Genomic DNA, 12,997 nt, shown 5'->3' with positions numbered 1-12,997 from the left:
GGGGCCCTCAAATAGTCCCAAAAGTCCTTAAGTAGCGGGAGCTGCCGAACATGCGGCTTAGCTCCGCATAGCCGCAACCGGAAGTCCACCTTTTTGAACAATATAGGCAATTTAGCATGGCCAATCCACCGAACTTGCACATCTTTGGACTGTGGGAGGGAACCAGAGCACCAGGAGGAAACCCAAGCAGACATGGGGAGAACGTGCAGACTCTGCACAGACAGTGACCCAAGCCGGGAATCGAACCTGGGACCCTGGAACTGTGAAGCCATAGTGCTAACCACTATGCTACCGTGCTGCCTCAACCATGCTGCCCCAACTACGATCATGAAAACGCAGTAAACAAAAAATTGGGGTGGAATGAGAAAACGCTGCAAACAACAGGTCAGGCAGTACAGGAGCTGGTTTAGCACAGTGGGCTTAATAGCTGGCTTGTAATGCAGAACAAGGCCAGCGGCGCGGGTTCAATTCCCATACTGGCCTCCCCGAACAGGCGCTGGAATGTGGCGACTAGGGGCTTTCACAGTAACTTCATTGAAGCCTACTTGTGACAATAAGCGATTATATTATTTGTGGAGAGATGAATGTAGAGTTATCATTTCAGGCTGATAACTGTAGTCAGGACACAAGGTCAGTTCTAATGCACAACTATCACCAAGGTTCTGAACTAAAAAATCTTGGCTTCAACATACCAGCCTAGTGGTGATATAAAAATACTCAAGTTATTTGGTTGTTTCTTTATTGATGCAGATCCCCTTGGATTGCTGTCAGGGGACAGGGTGGTTTACAATGTAGATATTAACAAGCCATTTCTTCTTGGTGTTTGAACTTGTACATGTGTACACCATATGCCTTTTATGACCATAAGGCAAACACTGATGCCAATTATATAACTGGACTCCCAAGGGAGATCATCCTGCATAGGAGTTGGTGTGGCAACAGTAAGATGCTTCAGTCATCTTTTTGTGCTTCTGAAGATTGAAAGTGATTGATGTAATGGTTTCAGTCACCACAGACTTGGTCAACTTGAAAGTCTTTGGAGCCTCTTCTTTTACCTTCACAATTTTGGAGACAATTTTAATATTGTAAGTGTGGCCAAGAAGGCAAATTATGAAATAAGAACTATACGTATGAGGAATTTAAAATAAAAGAGGGTGAAATAGAAAGTCAATGGTATAAAATTATTGAGCAGCAGATGTGGTGTTAAATCAGAGGAAAGGCATGACTGAAGCATGACATTGATGATGGGAGTAAAAAAGAACACCAAATGACCACATCATAGCTTCCAGCAAAAAACATAAATAAAGCAATGTGTTACTGTGAAAAAAAATCTCTTGTGATTTACCTTGTAAATGTGCCTGCCTTAACCCATGGTAATATGGAAGATATTAAATGAAGAACATTTCATTTGGCACGATTAGCATATGCGTTTGATTAACTTAAAATTGTGTGCAGAACCTTACTTTGCATTCTATGATCTGTTTTGGCAGTGTTTACAATACAGAAGAGCTTGGTTCAATTGAAAATTGACCAACCAGCTGAGGTATTCTGGAAGTTCCACATTGTAATTACTATTGATTTTCAATGATTTATACAAATTGTGACTCGAGCAGACTACTTGTCAAATAATCCATATGCTGTTGTTTAAAATTCAGGTAGATGCCTTCTCACGTTCCACAGCATTGTTCCTGTTTCTGAGTCTGAGCATCTTCACAGGTTTCATCGAATACCAATCAATACCTTTGTATGACATGACAAACATGAGTAATCCCTTACAATTTGAACTGAAAATTAGCCTCATTTGCACATGCCTTCATGAGCCTCTCTAGGCAGACTTAAAAACTGGGTGGGATGAGGCCTGATATGAATACTATGCTATATTTTGCAGTAATGTGAACATACAGAACAGTTATGTTTCCATTCACTTAATTGAATCGGTAAAACCTTTATTTGCATAACAATACAGAATAAAGAAAACATCATGCCATAATGCCGCTTTCCAATGATATGGCATGCGGACAGGTCAAAATGTCAGCAAATGGGGTCACGTGATGTGAGCACGGAAGTAGCTGTATTTCTGCGAGCTCCAGATCTATTTTCTTTAATCCTTCATTTTATCCTCATGCGCATCCCATAATTACTTATTTTTGGGATATATGTCTTGTACAATGTCCCTGGAAGACTGTCTCTATTTTAGCGATAAGGAGCCGAGTTAGATCAAAATATCCTCGTTTGTTTGAGGCAGCCAGAGGTGGTTGCGGTGGAGCCCAGCTTGGAGTAGCGGTTCTGCTGGTGAGCGGGCTTATGCCTCAGCGGTGCTGTCGGCATCAAGATGACGGCTGCCACTGCAAATCATGTTCTTATCCTGGCTCCATGGTGCAGGTTTTTGACACTCACTTTGGTAAACTGCAAAATATTCTTGAGAGAATAGTGGAAGCAGGGAAGAGAATCCCATTACTCGACAGAGCAATTTTCTTAGAGAGTTCATACCTTCATTCCTTGGAAATCCCGTTCCATGGTATGTCATTTGTCCTGATCAACTTGGGAGTGGGGGCCAGACAGGGACTGCTCATGTGCCTGGTCTCTTGCGAGGAGTAGGAGACAAACCCCCTGTCTGTGTTGGTGGGATTGGTGCCTTGCCTTGGGTGGTGTTGGTGAAAAGTGAGGTTGATTGGGTGGTGAGCCTTGGGATGTGCTGGGTATCCTGGGGAATACTGGCTCCTATGTGTAAGAGTGTGCCGCACTAGTCCAGGTCCAATATAGTGGCTGATAGGAGGTGAGCTGTGGGGTTGGGGTGGATGGGCATGGAACACCATTGCTTCAGCTGGAAAGGCAGCTAGGCAGATGTGCACGCCACTGTCAGCCCACTGTGAACTTAGGGCCACAGGTTGTATGGGTGTCCCCCCAGGCCACCCCCCCTCGGTGCCCTCTGGCCCCAGCCAACCCATCAGCTGAATGTGTGCGCTCCAGTACAGCCAGTGCCATCTTATTGGCTATGAGAAGTGTGTGTTAGATGTTGAAAGGTTAAGTGTGTGGGCAAGAAGTTGGCAAATGAAGTATATTATGGGAAAATGTGAAGTTGTTCATTTTGGAAGAGAGAACTAAAGAGTAGAGCATTATTTAAATGGAGACAAACTTGAGAAAGCTGCAACACAAAGGGACTTGGGGCTACTTGGGCAGGAAACACAGAAAGCTAGCACACAGGTGCACCAGGTAATCAGGAAGGCTGATAGAATATTGGCCCTTATTTCAAGAGATTGGAGATATGAGAAGGGAAGTCTTGCTGCAACTGTACAAGGTACTGCTGAGACCACATCCGGAGTACTGTGAGTGGTTTTGGTCCCTTAGCTAAGGAAAGATATTGGGGTGAATTCTCTGCTGGCAGGATTCTCAGTTCCTCTGGCAGCAAACCACCCTCCCCCCACCCCACCCCCATTGATTTCCCGGTGGCGATAATGGGAAATCCCATTACTTAGCGGCAAATGAAGAATTCCTCTGTCAGTGACTTCTCACCACTGAGAAACTCAGCTGCGGAGGGGGAGAATTCACCCTGTTATTTCATTGGAGGTGGATCAGAGAAAGTTCAATCGGATGATCCCCGGTCTGGAGGGATTCTCTTATGAGCAAACGTTAAACAGGTTGGGACTCTATTCATTGGAATTTAGAAGAAAGAGAGATGATCTCGTTCAAATATAGGGGCCGGTATTCTCCCTTTTGGGGAACAAGTACCCACGCCCGCCGGAAAATGGGCGAGAATCACTCCGGACTTTTTCCTCGAAAGTCCAGGTGATTCTCCATTTTCCAGGGGGCTAGCAGGGCCCCGTCGTGCATCCTGCAGCTCTGGCCGCAAGCGGGTCTGCGCATGCGCGCGGCAGCCCACTTCGGTGGGGGCGCTGCCGGCATGGTGGAGCCACACAGTGGGCCCACGTGGAGTAAGGTAGGTCCCCCCCAGATCGCGATGGCCACCGCTGAGGCCCCCCCCGCCCTCCCACCAGGATCGCCACCGCAGTCGTGGGTCCGAGCTCCCGCCGGGTGGTACCAGATGTAAACCATGCCGGCAGGAGTTCGGTGGGTCGCCCGTGGAGAATCGCCGCAAGGGCCTATATCAGCTGCCCCCGACTGGCGCACGGCGACTGCGAGGGCACGATTGGCGCCGATTCTCCGGTCACCGGAGAATCGGCATGGTGGGAATTTCCCGCGCCCCCGAAGATTCTCCAATCCGGCGCGGGCTCGGAGAATCCCGGCCAGGATTCTTAAGGGGCTTGACAGGGTAAATGCTGAAAGGATGTTTCCCCTCATGGGAGAGTCCAGTACCAAAGGGCATAGTCTCAAAATAAAGGGGTGCCAATTTAAGACTGAGAAATTTCTTCTCTCAGAGGGTTGTGATTCTTTGGAACTCCTTTCCACTGGGAGCTATGGGAGCAGAGTCTCTGTGTATATTTAAGGCTGAAATAGATAGTTTCTTAATAAGTAAAGGAATCGAGGATTATGGGGAAAGGACAGGATAATGGAGGTGAGGAACGTCAGATCAGCCATGATCCTATTGAATGGCGCAGCAGGCTTGAGGGGCTAATTGGCATACTCCTGTTCCTATTTCTTATGGTCTTACTGTGACTGAATCTTATCACATCACCAGCAAGGGGGATGGGGAAAATCTCACTGAGATCTCGCCGGCGCAAATCCTGTCTTGACCCTCTCGTAGGATTTAGCAGCCATTATGGGATTTGCAACTGTGGCTCGCGGCCCCCAGATCACAGTCATATGTTTTTCTGGTTAAATATGTTCTGAATTAATTAACATCTTTTCTGTAGTGTTTAAATAAACAACTCCTTAAGCCCGCCCATGCACTTAATAATCAATATTAAGCACAACGAGGGATGATCCGTTAATAATAGTAATCTTTATTATTGTCACAAGTAGTCTTACATTAACACTGCAATGAAGTTACTGTGAAAAGCCCCTAGTCGCTACACTCCGGCATCTGTTCAGGTACAGAGAGGGAGAATTCAGAATGCCCAATTGACCTAACAAGCACGTCTTTCGGGATTTGTGGGGGGAAACCGGAGCACTGGAGGAAACCCACCCAGACATGGGGAGAACGTGCAGACTCTGCACAGACAGTGACCCAAGAGGGAAGCGAACCTGGGACCCTGCTGTTGTGAAGCAACAGTGCCTGCATATATACTGAAAAGCATGAGCATCTTGCAACAGCCATTTCTATCTATGAAGCTTCCATACTCTGATGTTGAACAGGAAAGTGTACCCCCAATATTTAATGAAATTTTAGCAGATCCAAATAATATTTGTAAAATAAATTGTAATATGAACGCAACAATGCCTTTATTGCTATTTTGTAATTAAAATGTAAAGTGATACATTTACAACATACTAAAACATTTGGCACGCTGCATTTATTAACACTCCACTGCAGTTTTGCATCCATACACTTTCGGCATAGCAGTAGGGGATGCTTTTCATTGGTGAAACCCACCATCAGCTGACAATGCTGCTGCAGCACAGTCTTAAAACTTAAAATTTAAGAGCACAAAGGTGACACACGTGTGTTTTCAAAGTTAGATTTAACTGTAAATACTTCACATTGCATTATCACAGAATTACAGAACTGTTATGGTCAGAAGGAGGTTATCCAGCCCGTTGTGTCTGCACCAGCCTCTGTAAATGAGCATTATAACTTTGTGCCATCCTCCTGGCCGTTCCCTGTACTTCTGCACATTGGTTCCATCAAATAGGCATCTAATGCCCTCTGAATGCTTCATTGACCCTGCCTCCACCACACAGCCAGGCAGAGCATTCCAGACCCCAACAACTCAGTGTGCGAACAAGTATTTTCTTATATCACATTTACTTCTTTTGCAAAGCACTTTAATTCTGTGCCCCTCATCGTTTTCGAATCTGTTTTACAAGAGGAACCTTGGAAGGATTCTCACATCGTGGGTTATCCGCGTTCGCCGGCAGCGCACTCACGTCTGCGGATTTTCCAACACATGGGGGTGCCCACAATGGGAAAACCTCATTGGCCGGCTCCCGGGATGGAGGATGGCGCTGCTGGCAGGAGCGTGTCCCAACAGAAAAGTGTGCGGCGGACGGGGAATCCAGCCCCTTATCTCCCTATATTTCCATTCAGCCCCTTCATGAGTTTGAACAACTCTATGAAATTTCCTCTTCGCTTTTGTCTTTCCAAGGAGAACAGTCCCAACATCTCCAAACTACCCTCATAACTGCAGCTTCTCCTCCCTGGAACCAGTCTCGTCAACATCTTCTGCACTCTGTCTAATGCATCCAAGGGGTGGATTCTCCTTTCAGCGACGCCGGAATTGCGAATTGCGATCGGGCGGAGAATTGGGCATCAGCTGAAAATCAGGCGCCTAACGGACTGCCATGCTCCAGTGCCTCAATGGCGGTGTAAACACATGTGTTAACATATCATTAATGGGCTTCACCCAGTACTCTCCGGCCTTCCATGATGCTCTGCCCCTGCCAGGTGGACGTGACACCAGCGTGGTTCACTTGTGGGGCACATCCCGATCAGCGGACGCATGCACCTTGACCTTTGGTATCTTCTCTGACATACTGACCCTCTCATGCAGATGCCCCACCAGTGACACTATCAGCTCGCCCATCCCACGGGACCACCAACCGTGACCAAGCCCCACCTGTTACTGCGCCACTGCTCTCATCTATCCCGCCCCCAGACAGGTAGGCACAACCCATGCAAAGCACACAGGGCCCACTGCACACCGCAGGTACGGTCCCAACAGGTGCCCACCCCCTTCGCCCAGCCCCATGTCACCAAGCATGGAGCTGGCCGGTGAGATATGGTGACTTCCCACTCCCACCCCATAACCAGATGCCACCCTGCTGGCAGGGTATTACACGGCCTACCCAAGAAAGACACCCAAAGTAGACGCCACAGAGGGCACAGGACAGGAGCTGCAGATGGCATCGCTGGCATGGACAGCATCAGCCACGATGGGTGGCGGGGTCAGAGCCCCCCCCCCCAGTGTCAGTCACTAATGGGGTCAGGAGAGTGGTGCACAAGGCAAAGCGTCGAGGGCAGTGATGTTGGTGGAGGTGGGATTGAGAGGGGGACAGGGGTTGTTGTGCAAGCCCATTTGACCAGGATGGGTACAGGAGTGCATGCTAAAATGTCTGCTCTTTACCCCCTGCAAATAATGGATTTCAGAGTCCTGCCAGGAATGGTTGGTATCTGCCTGGCCGCAACAGCACTTGCAGACACACATAAGGCTGCACGATCAGGAGCTGCTCAGGGAGGACCATGCAGAACAGGTGCCTGCCCCAGAGGAGCAGGGACCAGCCGGTGAGGCTGAACAGTCGGCTGTCCAACTGGCCAAGGAGGATGTGGGAAGCAGGCGCCGCATCAGGCCTCCTGTATATGGACAGCGCCTATCGTTTGAGGATCTGCCAGATCAAGGTTGTCGCCGATGGCTACAGCTGCGCATGGAGACGGTGCAATATCTCTGCCTGGAACCACGGAGATGTGGGGGAGGAAACACATGCAGACATGGGGAGAAAGTGCAAACTCCACACAGGCATTCACCCAAGGCTGGAATTGAATCCGGGTTCCAGGCGCCACTGTGCCACCGTGCCGCCCATATAGCGTGGCACCCAGAACGGTACGTAATACTCCAGCAGAGGTCATAATGTCTTGTATAAGTTCAGCCTAACCTCCTTGAACTTTGTTCTTTGTCCTTATTAAGAAATCCCAGAATGCTTTATTATCTGCTCCCTCCACCTGTCTTGCCACCTTCAATGATCTATGCACCTATACGCCCAGGTCCCTCTGCTCCAGCACCTTCTCAAGAATTGTACCCATTATTTTATATTGTCTGTTCTTGTTCTTCCCATCAAAATGCATCACCTCACACTTCTCTGTATTAAACTTCATCTGGTTTCATCTGGGGCTGGTTTAGCTCACTGAGCTAAATCGCTGGCTTTTAAAGCAGACCAAGCAGGCCAGCAGCACGGTTCGATTCCCGTACCGGCCTCCCCAGATAGGCGCCGGAATGTGGCGACTAGGGGCTTTTCACAGTAACTTAATTGAAGCCTACTCGTGACAATAAGTGATTTTCTTTTCATTTCATTTTCATCTGTCACCTATCTGCCCACTCCCCAAATTGCTTATATCCTCCTGAGGTTCTACACTGTCCTCCTCAATATTTACAAAGCTTCCAAGTTGTGTATCATCCGTAAACTTTAAAATTGTGCCTTCCACACCAAGATCTAGATCAGGCCAGATCTAATTGTTGGGGGGGGGGGGGGTGTTGTACTTGCCAATCGGTGGGATATGGTTGAGCCTGCAGGCCCAGTTAGCCTTCCCAACTACACAATGTAAAGGACATTGTCCAGGAGAACGCAAAGGCCTATAAGGACTCTGCCAGCCAAGACCCTGAGATGGACACACATTTGAATAGTACTGGCATTGCCCTTTAGGTGCCTCATTTTCTTATCTGGACTGACTGTCTCCAACAAACCCGCCCTCCATCTCACCCATCACACCCAGAAACTAAGCCTTTCCAAATTTACTCCTCCATGCCCCTGACCTACTCCAAAAATCCCTCACCACTGACTCATACGAGCCAGTCCTGAGCCTCCATGCAAGACTCCATTCTCCTGCACCCCTCCCTTGTTCCATCGAGTTAAAAAAGGAAAACTGCTGACCTTACACACAACTGCACAAAGCCAACTGGTACATGTCACCTTAAAACCATGAATCAGACGCCACAAGATTCTCATGTGTCGCTGACTTTAATTTGAAGGTAGAAGTAATTATAAAACATTTAATGCTAATGTGTGTCAATGGCATGCAAATATACCACAAGTCGGAACCCGCCTCAGGCTGGCACAACGTTCTACACATTGCAAACACTCCTTTAACTATTTCAAAATTAAGCAAATCATTCGGCTATATTACTGCTGTCGATTAAATGTTTGGTGTCTACTCTGACACTTTTGGTCCAAATGTTACGGCAGACAGGCAACAACATTCTAATGATTCATGTGCAGAAAGTGTCAATCGTAAGTAGTTTGCTCTGCATTTATTTAAAGAATGTCTGAAATGCTAAAGTGAAAACAGTAAAAGAGATTAGATTAAGTATGTCCTTTTTCATCTCTCCTGAATATCAGCCAGTACATACTGTAAATGTTGCTGCATAAATTTTTGCAGCTGTTCCTTGCCGGGTTGGGGGGATCATTATAAAAGGCACTTCTAGCCACTTGACTTCAATGCTGAAATAGATGAAACAAGTGGTGTGGATCTCAGACCATTTGCACGCCAGTATGAACTTGCCAGCCTTTTTAAATCTAAATGAGTGTGTGTGTATAAAGTGAGTTGATAACTTCCCAGCCTGCTCTCTTGAGTCCCACTGTTTACAATTCCAGTAGCTAGAATTTACATAATTGCAATTTCACATCAAGAATAATTTTAGATGACTTCCCTGCCTGATGTGTCTAGCAGCTGCTATCCCAGATGAAGGCAGTGATAATTATTTCAAACATTTACAAAGGAAAAAATGCAAACCAAATTAATCCTACTATTTTGCGGAATTTCACATGGTTCCGGAAGAGCAGTAAAACTATATTTTTGGTTCTTTGATTTTCTCTCTCCAAACCTTCAGAAGCTACGCAAGAGCTGCATCGTTAATACACTTGGTCAGACTGAACGATATAAAACTTCAATGGAATGAGCCCAATTTACCATTAGTTACACTGTAAACTTGTGAGCAATTTCAGTGTTTTGTTCGCTATGGGGCTGACAGTTGTTTCTGGTATCCATCAGGTCAGTTGGTTGGGAGGCTTTATCAATAACCAATTGTCATCCCTCATTTAGATACGGGAGAAAGATTGGCAGTATTATCGTTTGGCTGATAGACCGCTTCCTATTTTGGAGGATGTGAAATTTGTCAGGGCGATAAACTGAAGTGAACCTGTAGCAATACGTAAATGGGAAAGCCGAATGAACATCAGAGGGCTCCTCGGAGCAGGAGCTTGAAGTGGCAGGGAAACATCAGCAACAAGGCACTAAACCTGAGGTTGCCTTTAAGGCTTAAAAGTCTCAATTATAGTGAAGAGAAAATAATTGCCAGTGCAGCTTTAGTTGACTGATCCCTTTAAGTAAGAGATGCAACATCATAGGACTGTCGTATAATTAGGCCCTCACTGGTTTTCGGCAAACACACTGACCGTTTAAAGTGAGGCCCGCCCCAAAATTGAAACAAGAAAACCCTTGAAGTTAAGTCAGTGTTTTTAATTTCTCAATTTTTGTCCTATACTAACCTATTCGTGTTGAAAAATGAAACAACAGGGAAATCTTAATGGGCCCCATACTTTTAAGCAAAATTTCGGAAAAGAGTAAGTTGCAGGATTTTGACTCAATAGCCATGAAGAATCAGTGATGTCCACGTACGAATGGTATATGATTTTGAAGTAATGGTGTTTTCATAACAATACTGCTCTTGTCCATCTTAGTGACAAAGATTGCACGGCTCATAGATGCTTAGTCAGTTGCTAGGAAGTACATAATACAGCCACAACATACAGGTAGAGTTGAAAAAAGTTGATTCCTGTGGCAGAGGAACATGTTCTTCGATGAAAATAAATTGTAGTCAAATAGAGCTCTCAAAAGCGATGCTGGGGAACCAGGAAGTTATGGGATGAGGTATTTTTTGTGTTGACAGTGCTTGACAGTGAGGGAAACTATTCTCATTTTTTACATTTAGTGCTTGTATCCAAGTTTCAAAATAGAAACTCAGATTGGAGAGGTTTTCCATAACACAAAGAAATAAAACGTCACAAGTTATGTGCTGAACCATTTGGACTAACATAATGAATATAAGTGCCATCATTAATATTTACAGGAAATCAAAAGGGGCAATTATTGATAGCAATGGATAACACCAACAACAAACTTACATTTGTATAGCACCTCTAATTCAATAAACATCCCAAGCTGTTTCAGAGAAGAATAGAAAACATGGTATGACACCAAACCACATAAAAAGTTATTAGGTGCACTAATCAAAGAAGTAGGTTTAAAGTTGTGTTTAAAAACAACAAAGTGAGGTGAAGAGATGTAGGAATTATATACCAGAGGTTGGAGCCTTGGCAACTGAAGGCAGTGCCAAAATTGGCGGAGTGCAAATCGGGTATAAAGAAGAGGTCACAATTGGAAGAGGACTGATTTATCAAATGGTTGTGGGATTGGAAGATATTACGGGGATGGGCAGTAGTGAGGCCATGTAGGGGTTTGAAAACAAGGTTGCAATTTTAAGATCAAGACATTATTTCACTGTGAACCAATCTAGGTCAGCTAGCTTGGGATGACAGAGGAACAGGCGTAAGACAAGACGGGGGGAGCAGTATTTTGGATAACCAAGCCTATGGAGACCAGCCAGGAATGTGTTGGAATAGTCAAGTATGGAGTTAATAAAGGCATGATTGAGAGTTACAGCAGCAGATGAGCTGAGACAGGGGCAAAGTCAGGTAATGTTGCGGAGGTGAAAACATGTGATCCTAGCATGGAATGAATATGTGCTCAAACACTCATCTCAGGATCAAATGTGACACCAAGGTTACGAACGGACTGGCATTTACAATAATAGTGAACATGGGTGCCAGAAAGGAAAGTTAGAAGATTAGTGGCTTTGACAAAGAGTCATCCAGCCTCAAAATTTTAGCTCCCTTCTCTCTCCACAGGTGCTGTCAGGCCTGCTGTGATGGTCCAGTATTTTCTGCTTTTGTTTCAGATTCTAACATCCGCACTAATTTGCTTTTATGATTTGTGAAGATTTGACTAGCCTGAATGCTGGGCAGTTTTTTGAAAGCCCAGTTTTGTGGGCTCAGGTAGTGTGCTCTTTCTGGGGTCAGTGTAGACTCGATGGGCCAAATGGCCTCCTTCTGCAATGTAAATTCTATGATTCACTGATCTAAATGACAATATGTTCTGTGTTACGTAATACTGCATCAAAGAAGAGATTCCAATGTGATCTGAAGGCAGCATAGTCTGAATATCTCACCATCTCTTAAGAATTATATTTGTAGGTCGTGGTACAAATGCCTGGAACCCAGTGTCTAATGTATCTCTGGCTCAGCAAAAAGGAAGGTGCAGAGCATAGCCAGAGCTGGCATCTCCAGTGATAGTTCTGCTCCCAAAACTGCCTTGATCTTCTTGCTGGTATGCTGTAAAACTGACCTACATTCTAAAATCTAGCCTATTTGGCAGGGACCAATTCATTGCCACATTGCATGGATCAGAATTCTGATCCACAATTATGGGACTGAAACAATATGACTAAAATGAAAATATTGCAAATGGGAAGTTAGATCTGAAGTGAGTTTTTAAAATTTGAGTTAAATACCAGAAATAATAAAGATATTGGGCGGGATTCTCCGACCCCACGCAGGGTCGGAGAATCGGCCGGCAGCGGCGTTATTCCCGCTCCCGCAGGGTTTTTAAATCTCTGACCGGCCAAAAACCGGCGCTGTGCAAATCCCACCGGCAGCCTCTGAAAACAGCTGGCGCCGGCGGGATGTCATTATATTTTTAGTTTCCACAAATCTCCGGCCCGGATGGGCCGAAGTCCCGCCGACGTGGCCATAGGTCACGTCGGCGAAAATCACAGTTGCTTTAAAACGTCGTCAACCATTGATGATGGCTGACGCCGTTCAGTGTCGGGGGGGGGTGGGGTTGCGGCATCGGGGGGGGGGGGGTGGGTTGCGGCATCGGGGGGGGGTGTGGGTTGCGGCAATCGGGGGGGGTTGCGGCATCGGGGGGGTGGGTTGCGGCATCGGGGGGGGTGGGTTGCGGCATCGGGGGGGGGTTTGCGGGCAGCGGCGTGCAGAGAGGGGGGCAACGGATGCCCGGGGCCAACGCACCGTCGCCCACCGGGGGGGGGGGGGGGGGGGGTGGGTTGCGGCATCGGGGGGGGGGGGTTTGGGGGCAGCGGCGTGCAGGGGGGGG

General features: G+C 46.6%; 1 protein-coding gene across 1 annotated transcript in view; it reads right to left on the bottom strand.

Annotated features, from left to right (window-relative positions):
• The window catches only part of LOC119954818 (coiled-coil domain-containing protein 91-like), a 45,608-nt gene extending 43,091 nt beyond the window's left edge, over positions 1–2,517 (bottom strand). The window contains exon 1 of the mRNA XM_038780359.1: positions 2,491–2,517. Coding sequence (XP_038636287.1) covers positions 2,491–2,517 — 27 coding nt within the window. The remainder of the gene's footprint in view (positions 1–2,490) is intronic.
• Positions 2,518–12,997: the final 10,480 nt, after the last annotated feature.

The sequence above is a fragment of the Scyliorhinus canicula genome, chromosome 20, assembly GCF_902713615.1.
Source record: "Scyliorhinus canicula chromosome 20, sScyCan1.1, whole genome shotgun sequence".
In the NCBI taxonomy this organism is placed as follows: Eukaryota; Metazoa; Chordata; class Chondrichthyes; order Carcharhiniformes; family Scyliorhinidae; genus Scyliorhinus; species Scyliorhinus canicula.
The sequence above is the reverse complement of the archived record's forward strand: the minus strand, read 5'-3'. Positions and strand labels throughout refer to the sequence as shown.